The 27,396-nt window shown below is 57.0% G+C and overlaps 6 protein-coding genes across 6 annotated transcripts; 1 reads left to right on the forward strand and 5 right to left on the reverse strand.

The window, feature by feature from the left end:
• Positions 1 to 1,626: 1,626 nt before the first annotated feature.
• Positions 1,627 to 1,971, reverse strand: LOC135405694 (feather beta keratin-like). Its single transcript, XM_064640315.1, has one exon. It carries the CDS (start codon positions 1,969 to 1,971, stop codon positions 1,627 to 1,629), a length of 345 nt encoding a protein of 114 aa, XP_064496385.1.
• A 7,066-nt stretch (positions 1,972 to 9,037) lies between these two features.
• LOC135405709 (feather keratin B-4-like) lies at positions 9,038 to 9,382 on the reverse strand. The gene has a single exon (XM_064640316.1). It carries the CDS (start codon positions 9,380 to 9,382, stop codon positions 9,038 to 9,040), a length of 345 nt encoding a protein of 114 aa, XP_064496386.1.
• Positions 9,383 to 13,105: 3,723 nt separating this feature from the next.
• LOC135413685 (feather keratin B-4-like) lies at positions 13,106 to 13,937 on the reverse strand. The gene is made up of 2 exons (XM_064653711.1): positions 13,810 to 13,937; positions 13,106 to 13,570 (listed from the first exon to the last, which is right to left on the reverse strand). Exon 2 carries the CDS (start codon positions 13,548 to 13,550, stop codon positions 13,206 to 13,208), a length of 345 nt encoding a protein of 114 aa, XP_064509781.1. The 5' UTR covers positions 13,551 to 13,570; positions 13,810 to 13,937; the 3' UTR covers positions 13,106 to 13,205.
• A 2,744-nt stretch (positions 13,938 to 16,681) lies between these two features.
• Positions 16,682 to 17,628, reverse strand: LOC135413738 (feather keratin B-4-like). Its single transcript, XM_064653848.1, has 2 exons — positions 17,390 to 17,628; positions 16,682 to 17,150 (listed from the first exon to the last, which is right to left on the reverse strand). Exon 2 carries the CDS (start codon positions 17,128 to 17,130, stop codon positions 16,792 to 16,794), a length of 339 nt encoding a protein of 112 aa, XP_064509918.1. The 5' UTR covers positions 17,131 to 17,150; positions 17,390 to 17,628; the 3' UTR covers positions 16,682 to 16,791.
• Positions 17,629 to 20,859: 3,231 nt separating this feature from the next.
• LOC135405726 (feather keratin B-4-like) lies at positions 20,860 to 24,377 on the reverse strand. Its single transcript, XM_064640318.1, has 2 exons — positions 24,372 to 24,377; positions 20,860 to 21,213 (listed from the first exon to the last, which is right to left on the reverse strand). Exons 1-2 carry the CDS (start codon positions 24,375 to 24,377, stop codon positions 20,860 to 20,862), a joined length of 360 nt encoding a protein of 119 aa, XP_064496388.1.
• Positions 24,378 to 24,525: 148 nt separating this feature from the next.
• On the forward strand, positions 24,526 to 24,898 carry LOC135413784 (feather keratin B-4-like). Its single transcript, XM_064653974.1, has one exon. The coding sequence runs from the start codon at positions 24,560 to 24,562 to the stop codon at positions 24,896 to 24,898; it is 339 nt and encodes a 112-aa protein (XP_064510044.1). The 5' UTR covers positions 24,526 to 24,559.
• The last annotated feature ends 2,498 nt before the right edge of the window (positions 24,899 to 27,396 follow it).

Below are 27,396 nucleotides of genomic sequence, written 5' to 3' on the forward strand. Positions count from 1 at the left end.
TATTAAATTAAATTAATATAGAGTTTGATAAACAGGGACCACTTTGTTACTCACAATCACATCATGGAATCATTAGGGTTGGAAAAGACCTCCAGGACCATTAAGTCCAACCCACTACATGGATGAAACATGTAATAAATGTTAATAGATTACCATGAAATTATAATTAATTTTGAATTATTTATGTGGAGAGTGGGGAAGCAAAAAAAATGTAAGAAGGTCTAGTGGCACTTAATCCTTGATTTATCCTTGATTTATCCACAAAGTGCTTCAGGAGGATTTACTACAATCAGGGGGGGCTTGGTGGGCACTTGGTGTCCTGCAAAGATCAACCCCAACCCTGCAGAGCCCCAAATTGTCAGCAGAGCAGGGTCCCAGGCTTGTCCCTGCCCCTGGTTCCAAGGTCTCCAGGCTGTGCCTGAGGAATGCCCAGTGACGGTGACCTCCCAAAGGGGACTTGCTGTGGGACGTGAGAGCAGAGGGATGGGGGCTTGGGGTCACGTGCACAGGTGATGCAGGGCCCCTGGAGAGGGAGGCTGGTGGTGCAGAGACCCCCGGAATGGGTCCCTGTGGGGCCCTGCAGTGAGCAGGGGATGGTGGCCGGGGCATCTCCACCAGGGATCAGTTGAAGACCCACAACAAGGGGAGATCCTGGCCCAGGGACTCCCAGGCAGGAGGAATGGGGAGCGGGCAGCCAGAGGGACAGTGCAACAAGGGCCCAGAGCTGGGTGAGCTGAGGACCCTGTGGAAGGGTGGGTGGTGAGCTGGACAGCCTGCATGGGTTCCCCGAGGTCCTTGGAGCACGAGGGGACAAGGACATGGGGCCTTGTGTGGGTGGTCCTGGGACGTGTCTGTGAGGGGAGATGGTGTAAGAGGGCCTGGAGGTGTTTGGGGTGGGAGCAAAGGGTTGGGGTGTGCCAGGGAGCGTTGTCATGTCAAAGCCTGAGTGTGATGACTGATGGGCTGGTGTAACTTTGTGACAGACCCTCAGGAGCCAGTCAGTGCTGCTGGTGGTGGTGGTGAGATATTTCCTAGGAGGGGTCTTGTGGCCCTTTTCCACCCACCCCAATGGCCTGTTGAGGCCTGGCTGTGTAGGGGGTGAAGTTGGAAAAGCCCTGGTAGAATAAAGGAGGAAGAGGCGTCTCAGGCTTTGATGCAGGAGAAGTTTATTGAGACAAAAGAGTGAAAAGACAAGAGGAACAAATGGGAGGGATGTAAGAGCAGTGTTGTGTGGAAGCCTTTGGTGTAGCAGGAGATGGGCTGGTCCCCTGCTCAGAAAGGACCCTCAAGCTGTGCCAGTCTGTGTGTTGGTGGTGGTGTCCTAGTTGTTAAGAAGGATCTTGTGGCTCTTGTGCAGCCACCCCAATGGGCTGTTGAGGCCTGGCTTTGTGCCAAGGGAGTTTGTGAGACCACTGGGAGAAAAAATGACAAGGAGTCATGAGAGGCTGTGATGGAGGAGAACTTTATTGAGACAATAGAGTAAAAAGAAAGGAGCAGCCAGTGAAAGGGAGAAGGTGTGAGGTGCAAGTAGGGCGACCATCAGCCGAGGTGCTTTGGTTGCAGGAGATATTGGTGCAAGAGTGAGAAGGGCAGGTGCAGGGGTGTCAGCTGTGTTGGCAAGGACCCTCAGCAGGTGCCGGAGCAGCCCAGGCCTGCCAGGCCAGAGCAGCCCAGGCCTCCCAGGCCGTAGCCAAAGCCACGGCCATAGCCCAGGCCGTAGCCTCCGGCCCCAAAGCCGCCGGAGATGGGCTGTCCCTGGACGTTGAGCTCCGTGCCCAGGGCAGCCCCTGCGGTGGATCCAACGAAGGAGCTCTGGGGGAAGGAGGTCATGATGGGCCCTGGGAAGGTGACGCGGACGGGGGAGGGCTGGATGAGGACGGTGGAGTCCTGGCACTGCCTGACACAGGGCTCGTTGCAGCTGTTGGCCAGCGGGGTGGGTCCGCAGGGGCAGCAGAGGTCGTAGCAGGCCATGGGTGTGGTGTGGAGGGGCCCTGGGAGGGCAGGCAAGAGAAGGTGAGAGAAGGTGAGAGCAGAGAGGGGTGTGAGGCAGGTGGGGGCGGTGGGGGTGCTCGGGGCGGTGTTGCAGGAGGGCTGGTCAGTGGGGAGGCTGGTGTGGGGCTGTGGGGAGGCGTGAGGGCTGCTGAGGCTGGGTCCGAGCGTGCTGGCAGAGAGGGGCCAGGGGGGTGGTGTGGCAGGAGCAGGAGGGGGTTGTGAGGGGCTGGAGGCTCACCTGGTGGTGGGCAGAGAAGGCAGGAGAAGGCTTGAGGAGAAGCGTGGCAGGGAGAGAGACGCTGGGCCGGCTTTTATGCTGCTCCCGCAGGGGCGGCACAGCCTTGGCCCAGCCCTGTCAGCTGGCGGCAGCTTTGAGGAGTTGGGATTTGGGAGCGTTTCCATGGAATTTGATTGTTGTGGCATTTTGCAGACATGAGCAAAGCACTGGAGCGTTGAGGTGTCATCAGTGAGGTCACCCCGTGTCCCTCCTGTTTTGGTTTCTGGGTGTGTTGTGAGGAGCAGCCCCATTCCTTCACAACCATTTCAGGTTGCTTTGGCTTTGGAGGTGTGCTCGGGGTGAGGAGCTGCCCCTTCCATTGCATTTGCTCCTTGCCCACCTTTCTCCCAGCTGGCTCAGCCTGTCCCTGGTTTGGGCCTTTCTCACTGGCTTTGCTCTGGGATGGGCTCATTTACACCCCGGGCTCACAGGGCTTGTGCTCCCCAGTGACGCATCCAAAGAAGGCTGGAAAGAGGATGTGGGGAACTACGGGCCTTTCAGTGTGACCTGAGTGCTGGGGAAGGTTCTGGCGCAGGTCACCCTGAGTGCCATCACATAGCACTTGTAGGACAAGGAGGGGATCAGGCCCAGCCATGATCATTTTGGGAAAGGCAGGTGCTGCTTGAGCAAGGTGAGCTCCTTGTAGGCCAAGGTGAGCCTCTGAGTGGGTGAGGTGGGGTGTGTTTTCCTTTCCACAGTGCTCCCTTTGCGTGTGCTCCTCTTGCAGACGTGTCCTTGTGGCGGCAGCTTTGAAGGGAGAGTTGGTATTTGGGAGGTTGTGCCTGGAATGTGCTTGTGGGGGCACTTGGCAGGTGCAGACACTGCCCAGGAGAGGTGGGGTGTCCTCTGTGAGGTCACCTGATGTCACTCCTGTGCTGTGGGTTTGTGGAGTTCTGGGATTCCATGTCCTGCCCTTGAGGCCGTGCCCATCTGACCTTGGTGGCAGCTTTGATGAGTTGGGATTTGGGAGGGTTGGATGGTTGGATGTGTGTCAGGGAGGGCTGAAGAAACAAAAAGGCCAAGGAAATTGGTGATGTCATCAGTGAGGTCCCCCCGTGTCTTTGGTGTGCTGTGGTTTGTGGGGACCTGGTGAAGATGAGGCCCCAAAGGCTGCCAGGCAGAGCTGCCCCCCTGGAGCCCAGGGCAGAGTTTGCAGGGGGTTTGTCAGGTGAGCAGTGAGTGTTGCTGGGCAAGGGGAAGCCCTGCAGGAAGGTTTGCTGTGTCACTGGGTGCACCTGTGCCCTCAGGGCCTGAGGTGCTGCAGCCAGGAATGCTGAGGGAGCTGCCTGATGTGCTGGGGAGGCCACTCTGCTCCTCTTGCCATCAGCTGCTCCTGGTGCCAGTGCCTGGAGCTCTTCCTGAGGGCTGAAAGAGAGCTCCTGGCTTGGTTTGTGGAGGAAGAGCAGCAGTGACTCCCTGGCTAACTGGCATGTGGTCAGGCTGCCCTCATTGCCAGGGTTACGGTCCCTTGGGATCTCTCACATTTACAGGACATGATACTCTCTCATTGAAACTGTATTTCGTGACCTCATTAAGAAAAGCAATAAACAAACAACAGAGTGGGTTTGGTCCCTTTTTGCCCAGGCTGGTCTGTGACATCAGTTCACTGGTTCACCATTCAGGCCATAAGCTTTCATAATTTATAAGCCCTAATTCTTAATATCTTTTTCTTGTGAGGAAAAACCTGTAATTACCAGAGGAGGCTCAATGTGCTTCTCTCTCCTCGCCTGTCCTGCTGTGGGTGTTCCTGAATCATATGGAGAAGCCTCAGAGCCTGAGCAGAGCAGCTGCTGGTGGATCTGCTCCAGGTGCTTTTGTGGCTGAGGTGATGTTGTGAACCTTGCACACTGGAGGCTTGACCTCCCCCATTTCCATCAGGATCATGGATTAAGTGCGAGCTCTGCAAGACTGTGGATGACACCAAGCTGAGTGTTGTGGTTGTTTGTCGAGGGGGAAGGGATGGCAGCCAGAGGGGCCTGGACAGGCTGGGGAGGAGGACCTGTGTGATGCTCCTGGAATTCAAGAGGGCCAAGAGCTTGCGGGTTGTGTGAGTCCCTAACAGGGCTCCAGGCTGGTGGTGGCTTGTTTGAGAGCAGCTTGGAGAAGGCTTGGAGGGTGTTGGTGAGTGAAGAACTGACTGGGAGCCAGGAACGTGTCCTGGCAGCCCAGAAAGCCCCCGTGTGCTGGGCTCCTGGCCACAGTGTGGGCAGCAGGGAGAGGGAGGGGATTGTGCCCCTCTGCTCCTTTCTGGGGAGATTGGAGTTGTGTGTTCAGTTCTGGGAGCCTGAGGAGAAGGAAAGCAGGGAGCTGTTGGTGGGATGCAGAGTAGAGCCTTGGGGATGATGAAGGGCTGGAGCTCCCAGTGTCCATGGAGACTGAAGGCAGCCCAGACTGGGAGTTTGTGTGCGAGGTGTGGGTGGTGTGTCCAAGGCTGTGTTTGGGCAAGGGAAGAGTTTGTGTCCCATTGTGGAAGGCCCTTCTGTACCAGTCTCTGTTGAGGCTTGTGAAATATTTCCTAGGAGAGAGCTGGTCCCTTTCCCACCCATCTGAGGGCATCTGTTGCCTGAGCTCTGTGCCAAATGAAATTCTAAGAGTCTTGGAGGAAGAAAGGATGAGGAGGCCTGTCATGTTTTGCTGCAGGAGAACTTTATTGAGAGAAAGAGTGAAAGGGCAGAGAAAACAGCGGAAGGGAGAAGGTCTGAGGTGCAGTAGGGCAACCATCAGCTGAGGTACTTGTGTTGTAGCAGATTTTGGCAGAGCCGGAGCTTGTGGTGGGAGGGAAGTTGTGGAGGGCCCTCAGCAGGTGGAGCATCCCAGGCCTCCCAAGCCAGAGCAGCCCAGGCCTCCCAGGCCGTAGCCAAAGCCACGGCCATAGCCCAGGCCGTAGCCTCCGGCCCCAAAGCCGCCGGAGATGGGCTGTCCCTGGACGTTGAGCTCCGTGCCCAGGGCAGCCCCTGCGGTGGATCCAACGAAGGAGCTCTGGGGGAAGGAGGTCATGATGGGCCCTGGGAAGGTGACGCGGACGGGGGAGGGCTGGATGAGGACGGTGGAGTCCTGGCACTGCCTGACACAGGGCTCGTTGCAGCTGTTGGCCAGCGGGGTGGGTCCGCAGGGGCGGCAGAGGTCGTAGCAGGCCATGGGTGTGGTGTGGAGGGGCCCTGGGAGGGCAGGCAAGAGAAGGGGAGAGAAGGTGAGAGCAGAGAGGGGTGTGAGGCAGGTGGGGGCGGTGGGGGTGCTCGGGGCGGTGTTGCAGGAGGGCTGGTCAGTGGGGAGGCTGGTGTGGGGCTGTGGGGAGGCGTGAGGGCTGCTGAGGCTGGGTCCGAGCGTGCTGGCAGAGAGGGGCCAGGGGGGCGGTGTGGCAGGAGCAGGAGGGGGTTGTGAGGGGCTGGAGGCTCACCTGGTGGTGGGCAGAGAAGGCAGGAGAAGGCTTGAGGAGAAGCGTGGCAGGGAGAGAGGCGCTGGGCCGGCTTTTATGCTGCTCCCGCAGGGGCGGCACAGCCTTGGCCCAGCCCTTGGGGCATTTCTCAGGCAGCAGTTCTTGCCTGGCCCAGCCTGGCCAGTCCTGAGCTGGGCGCTGTTTTCTGTCCCCACCTCTGCAATGTCATGTCCTGCCCTTGAGGCCGTGTCCATCTGACCTTGGCGGCAACTTTTGAGATTGAGCTGTAATTGGGAGGATTTGCATGGGAAGTGCATTTCAGGGAGGTTTGTAAACCTGAGTGAAGCTTTGCAGGCAGAGGTGTCATTAGTGAGGTTACCTCATTGCACTCGTCTGCTGTGGTTTGTGGTTCCATTGTGCAGAGTGAATCCTCTTCTGTGTAACTGGATGTAAATAAATCTTTTTACTGCACCCAGGAATGCTGAGGAAGCTGCTTTTTGTTCCTGGGAGGTCACTCTCCCGTAGCCTGGAAAGGATGTGCCTGGGAGCACTTCCTGATGGCTGAAGGAGAGCTCATTCTCCCCCTGTCTTGAACAGGAATGAGAGGGATGATCTGGAAAACTCAAGGTTGGTCAGGGTGAGCTCCTACCCACTGTTATGTTCCATTTGGATCTTCCAATGTCGCCTAGCAGCAGATTCTGTCATTTAAACTGTGTTTCTTCAGCTCATGAATAATCCAGTGACCAAACAGCAAACTCAGGCTGGATAAATTTTTTGCCCAGGCTGGTCTATGACCTTAATTTACGTATCCTGTATTTTTATCATAAGGTTTTCTTGAACCTGTAAGTTTTGATATCTTGCAGCTCTGAGCCAAACCAATTACTGCTATTAGAAGGTCAGTGGGCTCCTCTTTACACCTCTGTCATGGTATGGGTGTTCCTGTAGGATCCGAGGAAGTGTGAAAGCCTCAGCAGTGCAGCTGCTGCTGGTGGATCTGCTTCAGGAACTGTTTTGGGGGAGCTGATGTTCTGAACCTTCCAGGCTGGAGCTTTGGTCTTACACCATTTCCATCCATTCCTTTATTCTGACCACACTACCAGGGGAAAGGAAGAGCCTTCAGGAGAGGGCAATTTGCAGGGGACAGTGGCTGCACAATGGCCTTTGGCTCTTGCTGGCCACTTGTCCTGCTTGCAGAGCATGGATCAAAGTGTGGGAGAGAAGTGGCGCTGCCCTGGAGCCCTGGGGCCCAGCGCTGGGGATGGGTCAGCAGGCAGATGGAGCCCCAGTCACTGTCCCCCTTGGAGCTCTGTCATCCCCCAGGGCTTCCCCCACTGCTGCCTGTGCTGCTCCTCCACAGCTGGACAATTGTCTTGTCCAGGAGGGTGCAGTGAGGAACAGGAGCATTAACCTGACTAAAAGCCCAACAAACTGCATCCACCACATTCCCTTCATGTGTGAGTGGAGGGGCATAAACATGGAAGGATATGAAATGAGGCAGGAGAGACTTTCCCTTAGTGAGCCCCCCCTGACTGTTGCTGATGGTTGCATTGTCCTTTCAAAGCCTTCCAGTTGCACCCTGTAGGATCTTCTGCCCAATTTTGCAGGTGCTGCGGATAGAGGGACAGGTTTGCAGTTGCCTGCATCTTCCCTGAGTGCCTTTGCTAAGTGGGGCTGAGTTGGGCTGATTGCAGCCTGCCAGGAGCTGTGCTGAGTGCCAGCAGCTGCTGAAATGCAGGGGAGCTGAGTGTGCTGAGGGTTGTCCCCCAGGGCAGCAGAGGTGTTGGGGAGGAAGAGGAGGGGAGGCAGGAAGGGGATGTGTGTCTGGGCGTTGCTGGGGCTGCAGGGCCTGGCAGGCAAGAGGCAGCTGGGCCAGTGCAGGGCTGGGCTGGGGGTGCCAGGGAGTGTGGGGGTTTCAGGGATCCCCCCAGAGAGGGGGGTTGTGTGACTGGGTGTGCAATAGTCCCTGGGGAAAGGTGGGGTGAAACCTGGAGTGCTGAGGGAGGGACCTGATTTTCCAGCACTGCACAGAGATGAATCTGATGGAATTCAGCAGGGAAAGGCCAAGTCCTGTTTCTGCAGAGGACTCTTCCTTGTGGCAGCAGTGGCTGGGGAGCAATTAGACAGGAAGCAACCCAGCAGAGATGGACCTTGTGGTAATGGTGGAGAACCAAAGGATCCTGGACTGAGTGACTCAAGAGCAGTGTAGGGCCACAGGGGTTTTGAAGGGGTGCAGGAGCTTTTCACAAGTGGAGAGGGTGAGAAAGTTGGGAACACTTAGTGAGGAGTCAAAAATGTGCCCTGGGTCATCTTAGGTGTGTATGAATCCGTGATGGCAGGAACGAAGGGAAGGGAGCCTGGCTCTTGAGAGTCCTGCCCAGTAGCAGAAGAGGTGGCCATGAGCAGAAGTGAGAATGAATGGAATTCCATGGGCAAAGAAGGTAGTTTGAGGGTGTTCATACTGTGGTAGAGGTTGTGGAGTCTCTATCCTGAGATATCTAAAAGTGAACTGGCCACGGCCCTGGAAATGCTGCTCTCTCTGGCTCTGCTTGTGAAGAGGGGTGAAGCACTTGCTCTCCAGAGTTTTTGCCAAACTGAATGATCTTGTAACTGTGTTTACTGAAGGGTTTGAGAATCCTGCTGGGGAAGAGAGTTTGTGCAGTGTGTGCTGACCCAGAGAGACTTTGGCAGAGGGGTGTGCAGGAGAGCCTTGTTGTGTGGAAGCCTTTGGTGTAGCAGGTGATGGGTTTGTGCCATATTTTGGAAGGCCCCCCACCCTGTGCCAGTCTATGTGTTAGTGCTGGTGGCACAATTGTTAAGAAAGGTCTTGTGACCCTTTTCCACCCACCCCAATGGCCTCATGAGCCTTGGCATTGTACTCCTTAAGAGTGTAAGAGCATGGGAAGAAAAAATTAAGAGAAGACATCAGAGGCTGTGATGCAGGAGAACTTTATTGAGACTAAAGAGTAAAAAGAAAGGAGCAGCCAGGGGAAGGGATCCGGTCTGAGGTGCAAGTAGGGCGACCATCAGCTGAGGTCCTTCCCTTGAAGAAGATTTGTCCAGAGCCCTGAGGTCTTACTGCTCCCCTTCTTGGGAGCAGCCCAGCGGAGGTGACCGCTGGTGTGTGGCTTGTGAGAAGGTGTTTGCAGCAGAGGGGACTGGCCAGAGCCGAAGGGGCACTGGAGAAAAGGAAGGGGGAGAAGAGGAGGAGGGAGCTGGGCCATGTTTGCAAGCAGTGCAGGCTGGCCCCTTGGCTGCTTCCTTGCTTGGAGCCCTGAGAGCAGGAGCTGGAAGTGCTGAGCCCACTGGAGAGCCTTGGGGTGGAGATGAATCCCTGTTCCATGTGGTGACTTCCAGGTCCTGGGTGGTTGTTGTTGGGGCAGTTGTTTGGGGCCTCAGCAGATGCCAGAGCAGCCCAGGCCTGCCAGGCCAGAGCAGCCCAGGCCTCCCAGGCCGTAGCCAAAGCCACGGCCATAGCCCAGGCCGTAGCCTCCGGCCCCAAAGCCGCCGGAGATGGGCTGTCCCTGGACGTTGAGCTCCGTGCCCAGGGCAGCCCCTGCGGTGGATCCAACGAAGGTACTCTGGGGGAAGGAGGTCATGATGGGCCCTGGGAAGGTGACGCGGACGGGGGAGGGCTGGATGAGGACGGTGGAGTCCTGGCACTGCCTGACACAGGGCTCGTTGCAGCTGTTGGCCAGCGGGGTGGGTCCGCAGGGGCGGCAGAGGTCGTAGCAGGCCATGGGTGTGGTGTGGAGGGGCCCTGGGAGGGCAGGCAAGAGAAGGTGAGAGAAGGTGAGAGCAGAGAGGGGTGTGAGGCAGGTGGGGGCGGTGGGGGTGCTCGGGGCGGTGTTGCAGGAGGGCTGGTCAGTGGGGAGGCTGGTGTGGGGCTGTGGGGAGGCGTGAGGGCTGCTGAGGCTGGGTCCGAGCGCGCTGGCCGAGAGGGGCCAGGGGGGCGGTGTGTCAGGAGCAGGAGGGGGTTGTGAGGGGCTGGAGGCTCACCTGGTGGTGGGCAGAGAAGGCAGGAGAAGGCTTGAGGAGAAGCGTGGCAGGGAGAGAGGCGCTGGGCCGGCTTTTATGCTGCTCCCGCAGGGGCGGCACAGCCTTGGCCCAGCCCTGTCAGCTGGCGGCAGCTTTGAGGAGTTGGGATTTGGGAGGGTTGGACTGTTGGATGTGTGTCAACAAGGACTGAATAAACAACCTGAGCTCAGGTGAGGTGTGATGTCATCAATGAAGTGATTTTGTGGCCCTCGTGTGCTGTGGTTTGTGGATGTGTTGAAAATTGTTGATCCTCTTGTTCTGTGTGACTGGATGTCCATCAGTCATTGTGTTCCACTCAGGAATGCTGAGGGAGCCATTTGGTGTCCTGGGGAGGTCACTCTCTATCAGCTTGCCATGGTCATTCCTTCTGGGAGCCCTTCCTGATGGATGAAGGAGAGCTCCTGCCCTTGTCTCTGGAATGGGATTAAGAGAGAGGATCTGGAAAACCAGAGGCCGCTCAGACTGAACTTGTTCCATTGTTGTGCTCCATTTGGATGTCTCAAATTTTCAGAACAATGTTCTCTTTCATTTAAACTGTATTTTGGGGCCTGATTAAGAAATCCAATAAACCAAGACCCAACAGGGCTTGATCCCTTTTTGCCCAGGCTGGTCTGGGATTTCCATTCCCTTTTTCCACATTCAAGCCATGAGGTTCTAGAACTTGTAACCTGTCAGTCTCAACCTTGTGCTGCTGTGAGCAAAAACCACTAATTGCTGGCAGAGAGCTGGTGTGCTGCTCTCTCCTTTTGTGTCCTGGTGCAGACATTCCTTTGAGGAATCACCTCTGTGATTCCGTGTCCTGCCCTTGAGGCTGTGTCCATGTGACCTTGGTGGCAGCTTTGAGGTGAGTGTTGTGTTTGGGAGGATTTGCCTGCCAAGTGCGTGTCAGGCAGGGCTGGAGATGTGAGCAAAGCTTTGGCAGGTGGGTGCCATTGGTGTGGTCAGCCTGTAGCCCTGGTGTGCTGTGGTTTGTGGGTTCTTTGTGCCGGCGGGGCCCCGTCTTGTTCTGTGTGCTGGACGTACATCAGTCAATGTTTAGAACGCAGGAATTCTGAGGGAGGCATTTGATGTCCTGGGGAGGCCACTCTGCATGACCTTGGAAAGGTCACAGTGCCTGGGAGCACTTCCTGATGAATGAAGGAGAGCTCATGGCCTTGTCTCTTGAATGGGATCCAGAGAGAGGAACTGGAAAACCAGAGGCTGCTCAGGCTGAACTTTTCCCGTTGTTATGGTCCTTTTGGATTTCTCAAGTTTACAGGACAACGTACTCTGTCATTTAAAGTGTATTTCTTGACCTCCTGGAGAAATGCAATAAAAAAACACCCAACAGGGCTCGATCCCCTTTTGCCCAGCCTGGTCTGTGCCATCAATTCCCTCCTTCTGCATTCAAGCCACGGGATTTCTTAAGTTATAAGGCATAAGAAAACTAATAGGTAGTAACATCCTGTACCTGTCAGCATATAACTCTATTTCCTAGAGGAAAGGTGACATGCTTCTCTCTCCTCCTCTGTCAGAAGAAAGGCATTCCATTGTGGAATTCTGTGATTCCATGTCCTGCCCTTGAGGCCGTGTCCATCTGACCTTGGCAGCAGGTTTGAACTGTGAGTATTTGAGGGCAAAGTCTGGAGTTGATGGTGCATGTCAGGGAGGGCTGAAGGTGTGAGCAAAGCTTTGGAGAGGTGAGGTGTGATGAGTGAGGTGCCCCCATGTCCCTGGTGTGCTGTGGTTTGGGGGTGTGTTGTGAGGAGGGGCCCCAAAGCATCCCTATCCCTGTCAGGCTGCTCTGGTGTTTCACACGTGTTGCCCCTTCCCTCACCTTCCATTCCTCTCCCCTTTGCTTCCACCTGGCTAAGCCTGACACTGGACCTGACTTTTCCTGCTGACTGTGCTCTCTGGGGGTTTTGGTGCCCCTCCTGCTTTGAAGGTTTTGATACCTGGGGCCTTTTGGGCCCTGTCCTGGGCTGAGTGGCAGGGAGTGAGGTCTCTGCTTTGGGCTTCTTTTCTGTCTGAGGGGCAGCAAGAGGATTTGGAGGTGTCCAGGGTTGTTGGACACAAGCATTTGCGTGATGCCAGAGAGTGCAAACAAGGCTGAGCTGTGTCAGTGGCCAGTGTGGTGGGGTGAGAAGTGTGTGCAGGGCTGGGCCCAGAGCCTTGGGCTGAGTGTGCCAAAGTGCAGATGGGAACAAGTGTGCAGTGCTGTAGCCCAGGAGCTGCATCCATTGGGACAAGACTGCAAAGATGAGTGGTGATGGCCATGGCCACGTCCTGGAGTTGAGCAGGGGCAGGGGCAAAGTCCTGTTTGTGGGGAGGGGTCAGCCCAGATAGGAGGAAAGGCTGGAGATCAACTGGATCAACTGTTTTCACAGAATTAATCTCTTATTACGACCAGATTTTGTGTTCCTGGTGGAGAACCAATGGCCCAAGAGGTGACCATGAAACTTTCTGGGAAAAGGGGTCAGAAGTCTGCAGGTGAGGATTGGGCAAGGTGTGATCAAGCAGTGGGAGGTGACTCTTGCTGCCTCCTCAGCACTGGTGATGTGCCATGTGAGGTCTGTGGGCAGTGCTGGGCTCCCCAGTGGAAGAAGCTGATGGATTTGGGGAATGCAGAGCAGTTCAGGAGCATCAAGATTGTAAAGAGGCCAGAGGATGTTGGCTAGAGGAGAGGCTGAGAGAGCTGGGACTGGCAGGAGGAGACAGGGCTGGCCAGGGGAGTGTCCTGAGTGTGTGTGAATCCCTGCTGGCAGGGACTGAAGTGGAGGGAGCCCAGCTCTTGTCAGCAGAACACACGGGCAGGACAAGGGGCCCTGGACACAAGGGAAACAGATGGAATTGCATGGGCAAAGAAGACAAGGCTTGTTGTGTGTGAGGGAGGTCAGAGAGTGGCAGAGGAGGTGGAGTCTGTGTGCCTGGAGCTGTAACGCTGAACTGGCCATGGTCCTGGCCAAGCTGCTCTTGCGGGGTTGGTTTGAGCAGGAGGGTTGAAGCACTTGCACTGCATCCTGGCCAAGTGGCTGATGTTGTGTCTGTGCTGGGCAGGTTGAAGAGTCGTGGTGGGGAAGAGAGTTTGTGCAGTGTGTGCTGGCGCAGAGAGACTTTGGCAGAGGTGTGTGCAGGAGAGCCTTGTTGTGTGGAAGCCTTTGGTGTGGCAGGTGATGGGTTTGTGCCATGTTGTGGCAGGGCCCCTCCACCCCTGTTCCATTGCCCGTCTGTGTTAGTGCTGGTGACAGATTTGCTAAGAAAGGTGTTGTGGCCTTTTTCCAGATTCTCACTGGCTGTAGAGCCCTGGCCTTGTACTGAGTGAGGATGTAAAACCACTGGAATGAGAAAGAGGAGACCAGAGAGACTTTGATGCAAAAGAATTTTATTGAGTCAAAGGAGTGAAGAGACAGGAGCAGGGAGTGGGATGGGCGAGGTGTGAGGTGCAAGTAGGACGACCATCAGCCGAGGTGCTTTGCTTGCAGGAGATATTGGTGCAAGAGTGAGAAGGGCAGGTGCAGGGGGTGTCAGCTGTGATGGCAAGAACCCTCAGCAGGTGCCGGAGCAGCCCAGGCCCCCCAGGCCAGAGCAGCCCAGGCCTCCCAGGCCGTAGCCAAAGCCACGGCCATAGCCCAGGCCGTAGCCTCCGGCCCCAAAGCCGCCGGAGATGGGCTGTCCCTGGACGTTGAGCTCCGTGCCCAGGGCAGCCCCTGCGGTGGATCCGACGAAGGAGCTCTGGGGGAAGGAGGTCATGATGGGCCCTGGGAAGGTGACGCGGACGGGGGAGGGCTGGATGAGGACGGTGGAGTCCTGGCACTGCCTGACACAGGGCTCGTTGCAGCTGTTGGCCAGCGGGGTGGGTCCGCAGGGGCGGCAGAGGTCGTAGCAGGCCATGGGTGTGGTGTGGAGGGGCCCTGGGAGGGCAGGCAAGAGAAGGTGAGAGAAGGTGAGAGCAGAGAGGGGTGTGAGGCAGGTGGGGGCGGTGGGGGTGCTCGGGGCGGTGTTGCAGGAGGGCTGGTCAGTGGGGAGGCTGGTGTGGGGCTGTGGGGAGGCGTGAGGGCTGCTGAGGCTGGGTCCGAGCGTGCTGGCAGAGAGGGGCCAGGGGGGCGGTGTGTCAGGAGCAGGAGGGGGTTGTGAGGGGCTGGAGGCTCACCTGGTGGTGGGCAGAGAAGGCAGGAGAAGGCTTGAGGAGAAGCGTGGCAGGGAGAGAGGCGCTGGGCCGGCTTTTATGCTGCTCCCGCAGGGGCGGCACAGCCTTGGCCCAGCCCTGTCAGCTGGCGGCAGCTTTGAGGAGTTCTCATTTAGGAGCATTTCCCTGGAATTTGTGTGTTGTCGCATATTGGAGACATGAGCAAAGCCCTGGAGAGTTGGGGTGTCATCAGTGAGGTCACCCCGTGTCCCTCGTGTGCTGTGGTTTGTGAGGGTGTTGTGAGGAGAGGCCCCATTCCCTCACAACCCTGCCAGCTTGCTTTGGCTCTGGAGGTGTGCTCGGGGTGAGGAGCTGCCCCTTCCATTGCATTTGCTCCTTGCCCACCTTTCTCCCAGCTGGCTCAGCCTGTCCTTAGGTCGGGCCTTTCTCACTGGCTTTGCTCTGGGATGGGCTTGTTTACACCCCGGGCTCACAGGGCTTGTGCTCCCCAGTGAGAAGGCTGGAAAGAGGTTGTGGGGTACTGCAGGCCTTTCAGTCTGACCTAAGTGCCAGGGAAGTTTCTGGAGCAGGTCACTTTGAGTGCCATTACATAGCACTTGTAGGACAAGGAGGGGATCTGGCCCAGCCATGATGGGTTTGGGAAAGGCAGGTGCTGCTTGAGCAAGGTGAGCTCCTTGTAGGCCAAGGTGAGCCACTGAGTGGGTGAGGTGGGGTGTGTTTTCCTTTCCACAGTGCTCCCTTTCTGTGTGCTCCTCTTGCTGACGTGTCCTTGTGGCGGCAGCTTTGAAGGGAGAGTTGGTATTTGGGAGGTTGTGCCTGGAATGTGCTTGTGGGGGCACTTGGCAGGTGCAGACACTGCCCAGGAGAGGTGGGGTGTCCTCTGTGAGGTCACCTGATGTCACTCCCGTGCTGTGGGTTTGTGGAGTTCTGGGATTCCATGTCCTGCCCTTGAGGCCGTGCCCGTCTGACCTTGGTGGCAGCTTTGATGAGTTGGGATTTGGGAGGGTTGGATGGTTGGATGTGTGTCAGGGAGGGCTGAAGAAACAAAAAGGCCAAGGAAATTGGTGGTGTCATCAGTGAGGTCCCCCCGTGTCCCTGGTGTGCTGTGGTTTGTGGGGACCTGGTGAAGATGAGGCCCCAAAGGCTGCCAGGCAGAGCTGCCCCCCTGGAGCCCAGGGCAGAGTTTGCAGGGGGTTTGTCAGGCGAGCAGTGAGTGTTGCTGGGCAAGGGGAAGCCCTGCAGGAAGGTTTGCTGTGTCACTGGGTGCACCTGTGCCCTCAGGGCCTGAGGTGCTGCAGCCAGGAATGCTGAGGGAGCTGCCTGATGTGCTGGGGAGGCCACTCTGCTCCTCTTGCCATCAGCTGCTCATGGTGCCAGTGCCTGGGAGCGCTTCCTGAGGGCTGAAAGAGAGCCAAGCTCCTGGCTTGGTTTGTGGAGGAAGAGCAGCAGTGACTCCCTGGCTAACTGGCATGTGGTCAGGCTGCCCTCATTGCCAGGGTTACGGTCCCTTGGGATCTCACATTTACAGGACATGATACTCTGTCATTGAAACTGTATTTCGTGACCTCATTAAGAAAAGCAATAAACAACAGAGGTGGTTTGGTCCCTTTTTGCCCAGGCTGGTCTGTGACATCAGTTCACTGGTTCACCATTCAGGCCATAAGCTTTCATAATTTATAAGCCCTAATTCTTAATATCTTTTTCTTGTGAGGAAAAACCTGTAATTACCAGAGGAGGCTCAATGTGCTTCTCTCTCCTCGCCTGTCCTGCTGTGGATGTTCCTGAATCATATGGAGAAGCCTCAGAGCCTGAGCAGAGCAGCTGCTGGTGGATCTGCTCCAGCTGCTTTTGTGGTTGAGCTGATGTTCTGAACCTTGCACACTGGAGGTTTGACCTACCCCATTTCCATCAGGATCATGGATTAAGTGCGAGCTCTGCAAGAGTCTGGATGACAAAAAACTGGGTGTTGTGGTTGGTTGTCGAGAGGGAAGGGATGGCAGCCAGAGGGGCCTGGACAGGCTGGGGAGGAGGACCTGTGTGATGCTCCTGGAATTCAAGAGGGCCAAGAGCTGGTGGGTTGTGTCAGTCCCTAACAGGGCTCCAGGCTGGTGGTGGCTGGTTTGAGAGCAGCCCTGTGGAGAAGGCTTGGAGGGTATTGGTGAGTGAGGAAGTGACTGGGAGCCAGGAACGTGTCCTGGCAGCCCAGAAAGCCCCCGTGTGCTGGGCTCCTGGCCACAGTGTGGGCAGCAGGGAGAGGGAGGGGATTGTGCCCCTCTGCTCCTTTCTGGGGAGATTGGAGTTGTGTGTTCAGCTCTGGGAGCCTGAGGAGAAGGAAAGCAGGGAGCTGTTGGTGGGATGCAGAGTAGAGCCTTGGGGATGATGAAGGGCTGGAGCTCCCGGTGTCCATGGAGACTGAAGGCAGCCCAGCCTGGGAGTTTGTGTGCGAGGTGTGGGTGGTGTGTCCAAGGCTGTGTTTGGGCAAGGGAAGAGTTTGTGTCCCATTGTGGAAGGCCCTTCTGTACCAGTCTCTGTTGATCCCTGGGAAATATTTCCTAGGAGAGAGCTGGTCATTTTTCCACCCTTCTGATGGCACCTGTTGCCAGGGCCCTGTGGCAAATGAAGTTCTAGGAGGCTTGGAAGAAGAAAGGATGAGGAGGCCTGTCATGTTTTGCTGCAGGAGAACTTTATTGAGAGAAAGAGTGAAAGGGCAGAGAAAAGAGTGGAAGGGATCTGGTGCGAGGTGCAGTAGGGCAACCATCAGCTGATGTCCTTCTGTTGTAGCAGATTTTGCCAGAGCCCCGAGCTCATGGCCATGTTTGCAGGCAGCGCAGGCTGTCCCCTTGGCTGCTTCCTTGCTTGGAGCCCTGCGAGCAGGAGCTGGAAGTGCTGAGCCCATTGGACAGCTTGGGCAAGGAGATGAATCCCTGTTACTTGTGCTGACTTCCAGGTCATGGGTAGTTGGTGTTGGGGCAGTTGTTTGGGGCCTCAGCAGATGCCAGAGCAGCCCCTGTTGGCGTAGCAGCCCAGGCCTCCCAGACCGTAGCCAAAGCCACGGCCATAGCCCAGGCCGTAGCCTCCGGCCCCAAAGCCGCCGGAGATGGGCTGTCCCTGGACGTTGAGCTCCGTGCCCAGGGCAGCCCCTGCGGTGGATCCGACGAAGGAGCTCTGGGGGAAGGAGGTCATGATGGGCCCTGGGAAGGTGACGCGGACGGGGGAGGGCTGGATGAGGACGGTGGAGTCCTGGCACTGCCTGACACAGGGCTCGTTGCAGCTGTTGGCCAGCGGGGTGGGTCCGCAGGGGCGGCAGAGGTCGTAGCAGGCCATGGGTGTGGTGTGGAGGGGCCCTGGGAGGGCAGGCAAGAGAAGGGGAGAGAAGGTGAGAGCAGAGAGGGGTGTGAGGCAGGTGGGGGCGGTGGGGGTGCTCGGGGCGGTGTTGCAGGAGGGCTGGTCAGTGGGGAGGCTGGTGTGGGGCTGTGGGGAGGCGTGAGGGCTGCTGAGGCTGGGTCCGAGCGTGCTGGCAGAGAGGGGCCAGGGGGGCGGTGTGGCAGGAGCAGGAGGGGGTTGTGAGGGGCTGGAGGCTCACCTGGTGGTGGGCAGAGAAGGCAGGAGAAGGCTTGAGGAGAAGCGTGGCAGGGAGAGAGGCGCTGGGCCGGCTTTTATGCTGCTCCCGCAGGGGCGGCACAGCCTTGGCCCAGCCCTGTCAGCTGGCGGCAGCTTTGAGGAGTTGGGATTTGGGAGCATTTCCATGGAATTTGAGTGTTGTGGCATTTTGCAGACATGAGCAAAGCACTGGAAAAGCGGGGTGTCATCAGTGAGGTCATCCCGTGTGCTGTCATTTGTTGTGGTTTCTGGGTATGTTGTGAGGAGTGACCCCATTCCCTCACAACCCTACCAGGTTGCTTTGGCTTTGGAGGTGTGCTCGGGGTGAGGAGCTGCCCCTTCCATTGCATTTGCTCCTTGCCCACCTTTCTCCCAGCTGGCTTAGCCCGTCCTTAGGTCGGGCCTTTCTCACGGGGTTTGCTCTGGGATGGGCTCGTTTACACCCTGGGGTCCCAGGGCTTGCGCTCCTCAGTGACGCATCTAAAGAAGAGCTTCTGAGGAACATGGAGAACATGAGTTCTGCGGATTTATTGTCTGAACCCTGGCTTCTTAGATTTTAGATCAAAAAAGCTGAAGGGAGACTTTCTGGCTCTCTCTGAGTGCCTGAACGTAGATTGTGAGGAGCTGGTTGTTGGTCTTTTGTCTTTAGTGCCAGCGAACAGAAGAGGAAATGATGTCTGGGTGTTGAAAACCTGCCTAGACATGGTCCTAGACACCTGCTCAAGCTGTCCCTACTTGAGCCTGTTGGGTTGAGCAAGATGATCTCCTACAGAGACAGGCAGTGCTAGGACAGAAGGGAACAGCTTGAAAGTAGAGGAGGAGAGGTTGAGCTGAGATGTTGGGAGTTCTTCCCTGGGACAGTGGGGAGGCCCTGGCACAGGTCACCCAGAGAAGCTGTGGCTGCCCCTGGATCCCTGGAAGTGTTGCAGACCAGGCTGGACAGGGCTTGGAACAACGTGGTGTAGTGGAAGGTGTCCCTGCCCATGGCAGGGTCTGGATCTGGATGATCTTTAACCCTTCTGTGATGACTTTATGATCTCCTTGCAGAGGTTCCTGGAGCTCTAATGATTCTGACCAGGGAGGTCCCAGGTTAGAAAAGGTGATGGACATGTAGAAGACCTGCTGGAAAGAGGATGTGGGGAACTACAGGCCTTTCAGTGTGACCTGAGTGCTGGGGAAGGTTGTGGAGCAGGTCACCTTGAGTGCCATCCCACGGCACTTGCAGGACGAAGAGGGGATCTGGCCCAGCCATGATGGGTTTGTGAAAGGCAGGTGCTGCTTGAGCAAGGTGAGCTCCTTGTAGGCCAAGGTGAGCCGCTGAGTGGGTGAGGTGGGGTGTGTTTTCCTTTCCACAGGGCTCCCTTTCCGTGTGCTCCTCTTGCAGACGTGTCCTTGTGGCAGCAGCTTTGAAGGGAGAGTTGGTATTTAGGAGGTTGTGCCTGGAATGTGCTTGTGGGGGCACTTGGCAGGTGCAGACACTGCCCAGGAGAGGTGGGGTGTCCTCCGTGAGGTCACCTGATGTCACTCCTGTGCTGTGGGTTTGTGGAGTTCTGGGATTCCATGTCCTGCCCTTGAGGCCGTGCCCGTCTGACCTTGGTGGCAGCTTTGATGAGTTGGGATTTGGGAGGGTTGGATGGTTGGATGTGTGTCAGGGAGGGCTGAAGAAACAAAAAGGCCAAGGAAATTGGTGGTGTCATCAGTGAGGTCCCCCCGTGTCCCTGGTGTGCTGTGGTTTGTGGGGACCTGGTGAAGATGAGGCCCCAAAGGCTGCCAGGCAGAGCTGCCCCCCTGGAGCCCAGGGCAGAGTTTGCAGGGGGTTTGTCAGGCGAGCAGTGAGTGTTGCTGGGCAAGGGGAAGCCCTGCAGGAAGGTTTGCTGTGTCACTGGGTGCACCTGTGCCCTCAGGGCCTGAGGTGCTGCAGCCAGGAATGCTGAGGGAGCTGCCTGATGTGCTGGGGAGGCCACTCTGCTCCTCTTGCCATCAGCTGCTCATGGTGCCAGTGCCTGGAGCGCTTCCTGAGGGCTGAAAGAGAGCTCCTGGCTTGGTTTGTGGAGGAAGAGCAGCAGTGACTCCCTGGCTAACTGGCATGTGGTCAGGCTGCCCTCATTGCCAGGGTTACGGTCCCTTGGGATCTCTCACATTTACAGGACGTGATACTCTCTCATTGAAACTGTATTTCGTGACCTCATTAAGAAAAGCAATAAACAAACAACAGAGTGGGTTTGGTCCCTTTTTGCCCAGGCTGGTCTGTGACATCAATTCACTGGTTCACCATTCAGGCTATACGGTTTCATAACTTATAAGCCCTAATTCTTAATATCTTTTTCTTGTGAGGAAAAACCTGTAATTACCAGAGGAGGCTCAATGTGCTTCTCTTTCCTCGTCTGTCCTGCTGTGGGTGTTCCTGAATCATATGGAGAAGCCTCAGAGCCTGAGCAGAGCAGCTGCTGGTGGATCTGCTCCAGCTGCTTTTGTGGCTGAGCTGATGTTGTGAACCTTGCACACTGGAGGTTTGACCTACCCCATTTCCACCAGGATCATGGATTAAGTGCGAGCTCTGCAAGACTGTGGATGACACCAAGCTGAGTGTTGTGGTTGTTTGTCGAGAGGGAAGGGATGGCAGCCAGAGGGGCCTGGACAGGCTGGGGAGGAGGACCTGTGTGATGCTCCTGGAATTCAAGAGGGCCAAGAGCTTGTGGGTTGTGTCAGTCCCTAACAGGGCTCCAGGCTGGTGGTGGCTGGTTTGAGAGCAGCTTGGAGAAGGCTTGGAGGGTGTTGGTGAGTGAAGAACTGACTGGGAGCCAGGAACGTGTCCTGGCAGCCCAGAAAGCCCCCGTGTGCTGGGCTCCTGGCCACCGTGTGGGCAGCAGGGAGAGGGAGGGGATTGTGCCCCTCTGCTCCTTTCTGGGGAGATTGGAGTTGTGTGTTCAGCTCTGGGAGCCTGAGGATAAGGAAAGCAGGGAGCTGTTGGTGGGATGCAGAGTAGAGCCTTGGGGATGATGAAGGGCTGGAGCTCCCGGTGTCCATGGAGACTGAAGGCAGCCCAGACTGGGAGTTTGTGTGCGAGGTGTGGGTGGTGTGTCCAAGGCTGTGTTTGGGCAAGGGAAGAGTTTGTGTCCCATTGTGGAAGGCCCTTCTGTACCAGTCTCTGTTGATCCCTGTGAAATATTTCCTAGGAGAGAGCTGGTCCCTTTCCCACCCATCTGATGGCATCTGTCACCAGAGCTCTGTGGCAAATGAAGTTCTAGGAGGCATGGAAAAAGAAAGGATGAGGAGGCCTGTCATGATTTGCTGCCGGAGAACTTTATTGAGAGAAAGAGTGAAAGGGCAGAGAAGACAGTGGAAGGGAGAAGGTCTGAGGTGCAGTAGGGCAACCATCAGCTGAGGTACTTGTGTTGTAGCAGATTTTGGCAGAGCCGGAGCTCGTGGTGTGAGGGAAGTTGTGGAGGGCCCTCAGCAGGTGCCCGAGCAACCCAGTCCTCCCAAGCCAGAGCAGCCCAGGCCTCCCAGGCCGTAGCCAAAGCCACGGCCATAGCCCAGGCCGTAGCCTCCGGCCCCAAAGCCGCCGGAGATGGGCTGTCCCTGGACGTTGAGCTCCGTGCCCAGGGCAGCCCCTGCGGTGGATCCGACGAAGGAGCTCTGGGGGAAGGAGGTCATGATGGGCCCTGGGAAGGTGACGCGGACGGGGGAGGGCTGGATGAGGACGGTGGAGTCCTGGCACTGCCTGACACAGGGCTCGTTGCAGCTGTTGGCCAGCGGGGTGGGTCCGCAGGGGCGGCAGAGCTTGGTAAGCTGATAGAGAGTGGCCTGCCCAGGACATCAAATGGCTCCCTCAGCATTCCTGGGTGCAACACAATGACTGATGGACATCCAGCCACACAGAACAAGAGGATCCACAATCCACAACATATCCAGAAACCACAGAACACGAGGGCCACAAAATCACCTCAATGATGACATCACATCTCTCCTGGGCTCGGGTTGTTTTTTCAGTCCGCCCTGACACACATCCAAAAAAATAACCCTCCCAAAAAACAACTCCTCAAAGCTGCCGCCAGCTGACAGGGCTGGGCCAAGGCTGTGCCGCCCCTGCGGGAGCAGCATAAAAGCCGGCCCAGCGCCTCTCTCCCTGCCACGCTTCTCCTCAAGCCTTCTCCTGCCTTCTCTGCCCACCACCAGGTGAGCCTCCAGCCCCTCACAACCCCCTCCTGCTCCTGCCACACCGCCCCCCTGGCCCCTCTCGGCCAGCACGCTCGGACCCAGCCTCAGCAGCCCTCACGCCTCCCCACAGCCCCACACCAGCCTCCCCACTGACCAGCCCTCCTGCAACACCGCCCCGAGCACCCCCACCGCCCCCACCTGCCTCACACCCCTCTCTGCTCTCACCTTCTCTCACCTTCTCTTGCCTGCCCTCCCAGGGCCCCTCCACACCACACCCATGGCCTGCTACGACCTCTGCCGCCCCTGCGGACCCACCCCACTGGCCAACAGCTGCAACGAGCCCTGTGTCAGGCAGTGCCAGGACTCCACCGTCCTCATCCAGCCCTCCCACCAACAGCTCCCTGCTTTCCTTCTCCTCAGGCTCCCAGAGCTGAACGCACAACTCCAATCTCCCCAGAAAAGAGCAGAGGGGCACAATTCCCTCCCTCTCCCTGCTGCCCACACTGTGGCCAGGAGCCCAGCACACGGGGGCTTTCTGGGCTGCCAGGACACGTTCCTGGCTCCCAATCAGTTCTTCACTCACCAATACCCTCCAAGCCTTCTCCACAGGGCTGCTCTCAAACCAGCCACCACCCGCCTGGAGCCCTGTTAGGGACTCACACAACCCACAAGCTCTTGGCCCTCTTGAATTCCAGGAGCATCACACAGGTCCTCCTCCCCAGCCTCTCCAGGCCCCTCTGGCTGCCATCCCTTCCCCCTCGACAAACAACCACAACACTCAGCTTGGTGTCATCCACAGACTTGCAGAGCTCGCACTTAATCCATGATCCTGATGGAAATGGGGGAGGTCAAACCTCCAGTGTGTAAGGTTCAGAACATCAGTTCAGCCACAAAAGCAGCTGGAGCAGATCCACCAGCAGCTGCTCTGCTCAGGCTCTGAGGCTTCTCCATAGGATTCAGGAACACCCACAGCAGGACAGGCAAGGAGAGAGAAGCACATTGAGCCTCCTCTGGTAATTACAGGTTTTTCCTCACAAGAAAAAGATATTAAGAATTAGGGCTTATAAGTTATGAAAGCTTATGGCCTGAATGGTGAACCAGTGAACTGATGTCACAGACCAGCCTGGGCAAAAAGGGACCAAACCCACTCTGTTGTTTGTTTATTGCTTTTCAAAATGAGGTCACGAAATACAGTTTCAATGAGAGAGTATCATGTCCTGTAAATGTGAGAGATGCCAAGGGACCGTAACCCTGGCAATGAGGGCAGCCTGACCACATGCCAGTTAGCCAGGGAGTCACTGCTGCTCTTCCTCCACAAACCAAGCCAGGAGCTCTCTTTCAGCCCTCAGGAAGCGCTCCCAGGCACTGGCACCATGAGCAGCTGATGGCAAGAGGAGCAGAGTGGCCTCCCCAGCACATCAGGCAGCTCCCTCAGCATTCCTGGCTGCAGCACCTCAGGCCCTGAGGGCACAGGTGCACCCAGTGACACAGCAAACCTTCCTGCAGGGCTTCCCCTTGCCCAGCAACACTCACTGCTCGCCTGACAAACCCCCTGCAAACTCTGCCCTGGGCTCCAGGGGGGCAGCTCTGCCTGGCAGCCTTTGGGGCCTCATCTTCACCAGGTCCCCACAAACCACAGCACACCAGGGACACGGGGGGACCTCACTGATGACACCACCAGTTTCCTTGGCCTTTCTGTTTCTTCAGCCCTCCCTGACACACATCCAACCATCCAACTCTCCAAAATCCCAACTCATCAAAGCTGCCACCAAGTCAGACGGGCACGGCCTCAAGGGCAGGACATGGAATCCCAGAACTCCACAAACCCACAGCACGGGAGTGACATCAGGTGACCTCACAGAGGACACCCCACCTCTCCTGGGCAGTGTCTGCACCTGCCAAGTGCCCCCACAAGCACATTCCAGGCACAACCTCCCAAATACCAACTCTCCCTTCAAAGCTGCCGCCACAAGGACACGTCAGCAAGAGGAGCACACGGAAAGGGAGCACTGTGGAAAGGAAAACACACCCCACCTCACCCACTCAGAGGCTCACCTTGGCCTACAAGGAGCTCACCTTGCTCAAGCAGCACCTGCCTTTCCCAAACCCATCATGGCTGGGCCAGATCCCCTCCTTGTCCTACAAGTGCTATGTGATGGCACTCAAAGTGACCTGCTCCAGAAACTTCCCTGGCACTTAGGTCAGACTGAAAGGCCTGTAGTACCCCACAACCTCTTTCCAGACTTCTCATTGGGGAGCACAAGCCCTGTGAGCCTGGGGCGTAAACGAGCCCATCCCAGAGCAAAGCCAGTGAGAAAGGCCCAACCTAAGGACAGGCTGAGCCAGCTGGGAGAAAGATGGGCAAGGAGCAAATGCAATGGAAGGGGCAGCTCCTCACCAAGGGTACACCTCCAGAGCCAAAGCAAGCTGGCAGGGTTGTGAGGGAATGGGGCTGCTCCTCACAACACACTCACAAACCACAGCACACGAGGGACACGGGGTGACCTCACTGCTGACACCACAACTCTCCAGGGCTTTGCTCATGTCTCCAATATGCCACAACACACAAATTCCATGGAAATGCTCCTAAATGAGAACTCCTCAAAGCTGCCGCCAGCTGACAGGGCTGGGCCAAGGCTGTGCCGCCCCTGCGGGAGCAGCATAAAAGCCGGCCCAGCGCCTCTCTCCCTGCCACGCTTCTCCTCAAGCCTTCTCCTGCCTTCTCTGCCCACCACCAGGTGAGCCTCCAGCCCCTCACAACCCCCTCCTGCTCCTGCCACACCGCCCCCCTGGCCCCTCTCTACCAGCATGCTCGGACCCAGCCTCAGCAGCCCTCACGCCTCCCCACAGCCCCACACCAGCCTCCCCACTGACCAGCCCTCCTGCAACACCGCCCCGAGCACCCCCACCGCCCGCACCTGCCTCACACCCCTCTCTGCTCTCACCTTCTCTTCTCTTGCCTGCCCTCCCAGGGCCCCTCCACACCACACCCATGGCCTGCTACGACCTCTGCCGCCCCTGCGGACCCACCCCGCTGGCCAACAGCTGCAACGAGCCCTGTGTCAGGCAGTGCCAGGACTCCACCGTCCTCATCCAGCCCTCCCCCGTCCGCGTCACCTTCCCAGGGCCCATCATGACCTCCTTCCCCCAGAGCTCCTTCGTCGGATCCACCGCAGGGGCTGCCCTGGGCACGGAGCTCAACGTCCAGGGACAGCCCATCTCCGGCGGCTTTGGGGCCGGAGGCTACGGCCTGGGCTATGGCCGTGGCTTTGGCTACGGCCTGGGAGGCCTGGGCTGCTACGCCAACAGGGGCTGCTCTGGCATCTGCTGAGGCCCCAAACAACTGCCCCAATACCAACTACCCATGACCTGGAAGTCAGCACAAGTAACAGGGATTCATCTCCACACCAAGGCTCTCCAATGAGCTCAGCACTTCCAGCTCCTGCTCTCAAGGCTCCAAGCAAGGAAGCAGCCAAGGGGCCAGCCTGCACTGCTTGTAAACACGGCCCAGCTCCCTCCTCCTCTTCTCCCCCTTCCTTTTCTCCAGTGCCCCTTCGGCTCTGGCCAGTCCCCTCTGCTGCAAACACCTTCTCACAAGCCACACACCATTGGATACCTCTGCTGGGCTGCTCCCAACAAGGGGAGCAGCAAGATCTCAGGGCTCTGCACAAATCTTCTGCAAGGGAAGGACCTCGGCTGCTGGTCGCCCTGCTTGCACCTCAGACCGGATCCCTTCCCCTGGCTGCTCCTTTCTTTTTACTCTTTAGTCTCAATAAACTTCTCCAGCATCACAGCCTCTGATGTCTCCTCTTAATTGTTTCTTCCCATGCTCTCACAAGCTTAAGGAGTACAACACTAGGGCTCAAGAGGCCATCAGGGTGGGTGGAAAAGGGTCACAAGACCTTTCTTAACAATTGTGCCACCAGCACTAACACACAGACTGGCACAGCGTGGGGGCCTTCCAAAATATGGGACAAACCCATCACCTACACCAAAGGCTTCCACACAACAAGGCTCTCCTGCACACCCCTCTGCCAAAGTCTCTCTATTTCAACACACACTGCACAAACTCTCTTCCACAGCCGGACTCTCAAACCCTCCAGCAAACAGAGTTACAAGATCATAGAATTTGACAAAAACTCTGGAGAGCAAGTGCTTCACCCCTCTTCACAAGCAGAGCCAGAGAGAGCAGGATTTCTAGTGCCATGGCCAGTACAGTTTTAGATCTCTCAGGATGGAGACTCCACAACCTCTTCCACACTATGAACACCCACAAACTGCCTTCTTTGCCCATGGAATTCCATTCATTTTAACTTGTGCTCATGGCCACCTCTTCTGCTACTGGGCAGGACTCTCAAGAGCCAGGCTCCCTTCCCTTCGTTCCTGCCATCACGGATTCATACACATCTAAGATGACCCAGGGCACATTTTTGACTCCTCACTAAGTGTTCCCAACTCTCTCACCCTCTCCACTTTTGAAAAGCTCCTGCACCCCTTCAAAACCCCTGTGGCCCTACACTGCTCTTGAGTCACTCAGTCCACGATCCTTTGGTTCTCCACCATTACCACAAGGTCCATCTCTGCTGGGTTGCTTTCTGTCTAATTGTTCCCCAGCCACTGCTGCCACAAGGAAGAGTCCTCTGCAGGAACAGGACTTGGCCTTTCCCTGCTGAATTCCATCAGATTCATCTCTGTGCAGTGCTGGAAAATCAGGTCCCTCCCTCAGCACTCCAGGCTTCACCCCACCTTTCCCCATGGACTATTGCACACCCAGTGACACAACCCCCCTCTCTGGGGGGATCCCTGAGACCCCCGCACTCCCTGGCACCCCCAGCCCAGCCCTGCACTGGCCCAGCTGCCTCTTGCCTGCCAGGCCCTGCAGCCCCAGCAACGCCCAGACACACATCCCCTTCCTGCCTCCCCTCCTCTTCCTCCCCAACACCTCTGCTGCCCTGGGGGACAACCCTCAGCACATTCAGCTCCCCTGCATTTCGGCAGCTGCTGGCACTCAGCACAGCTCCTGGCAGGCTGCAACCAGCCCAACTCAGCCCCACTTAGCAAAGGCACTCAGGGAAGATGCAGGCAACTGCAAACCTGTCCCTCTATCCAGAGCACCTGGAAAATTGGGCAGAACATCCTACAGGGTGGAACTGGAAGGCTTTGAAAGGACAATGCAACCCTCAGGAACAGTCGGGGGGGCTCACTAAGGGAAAGTCTCTCCTGCCTCCTTTCATATCCTTCTGTGTTTATGCCCCTCCACTCAGGCATGAAGGGAATGTGGTGGATGCAGTTTGTTGGGCTTTTAGTCAGGTTAATGCTCCTGTCCCTCACTGCACCCTCCTGGACAAGACAATTGTCCAGCTGTGGAGGAGCAGCACAGGCAGCCGTGGGGGAAGCCCTGGGGGATGACAGAGCTCCAAGGGGGACAGTGACTGGGGTTCCATCTGCCTGCTGACCCATCCCCAGCGCTGGGCCCCAGGGCTCCAGGGCAGCGCCACTTCTCTCCCACACTTTGATCCATGCTCTGCAAGCAGGACAAGTGGCCAGCAAGAGCCAAAGGCCATTGTGCAGCCACTGTCCCCTGCAAATTGCCCTCTCCTGAAGGCTCTTCCTTTCCCCTGGTAGTGTGGTCAGAATACAGGAATGGATGGAAACGGTGTAAGACCAAAGCTCCAGCCTGGAAGGTTCAGAACATCAGCTCTCCCAAAACAGCTCCTGAAGCAGATCCTGAAGCAGCAGCTGCACTGCTGAGGCTTTCATGCTTCCTTAGGTCACATAGGATCACTCACACCATGGCAGAGGAGTAAAGAGGAGCCCACTGACCTTCTA

Source organism: Pseudopipra pipra, chromosome 1, assembly GCF_036250125.1.
Source record: "Pseudopipra pipra isolate bDixPip1 chromosome 1, bDixPip1.hap1, whole genome shotgun sequence".
Lineage (NCBI taxonomy): Eukaryota > Metazoa > Chordata > Aves > Passeriformes > Pipridae > Pseudopipra > Pseudopipra pipra.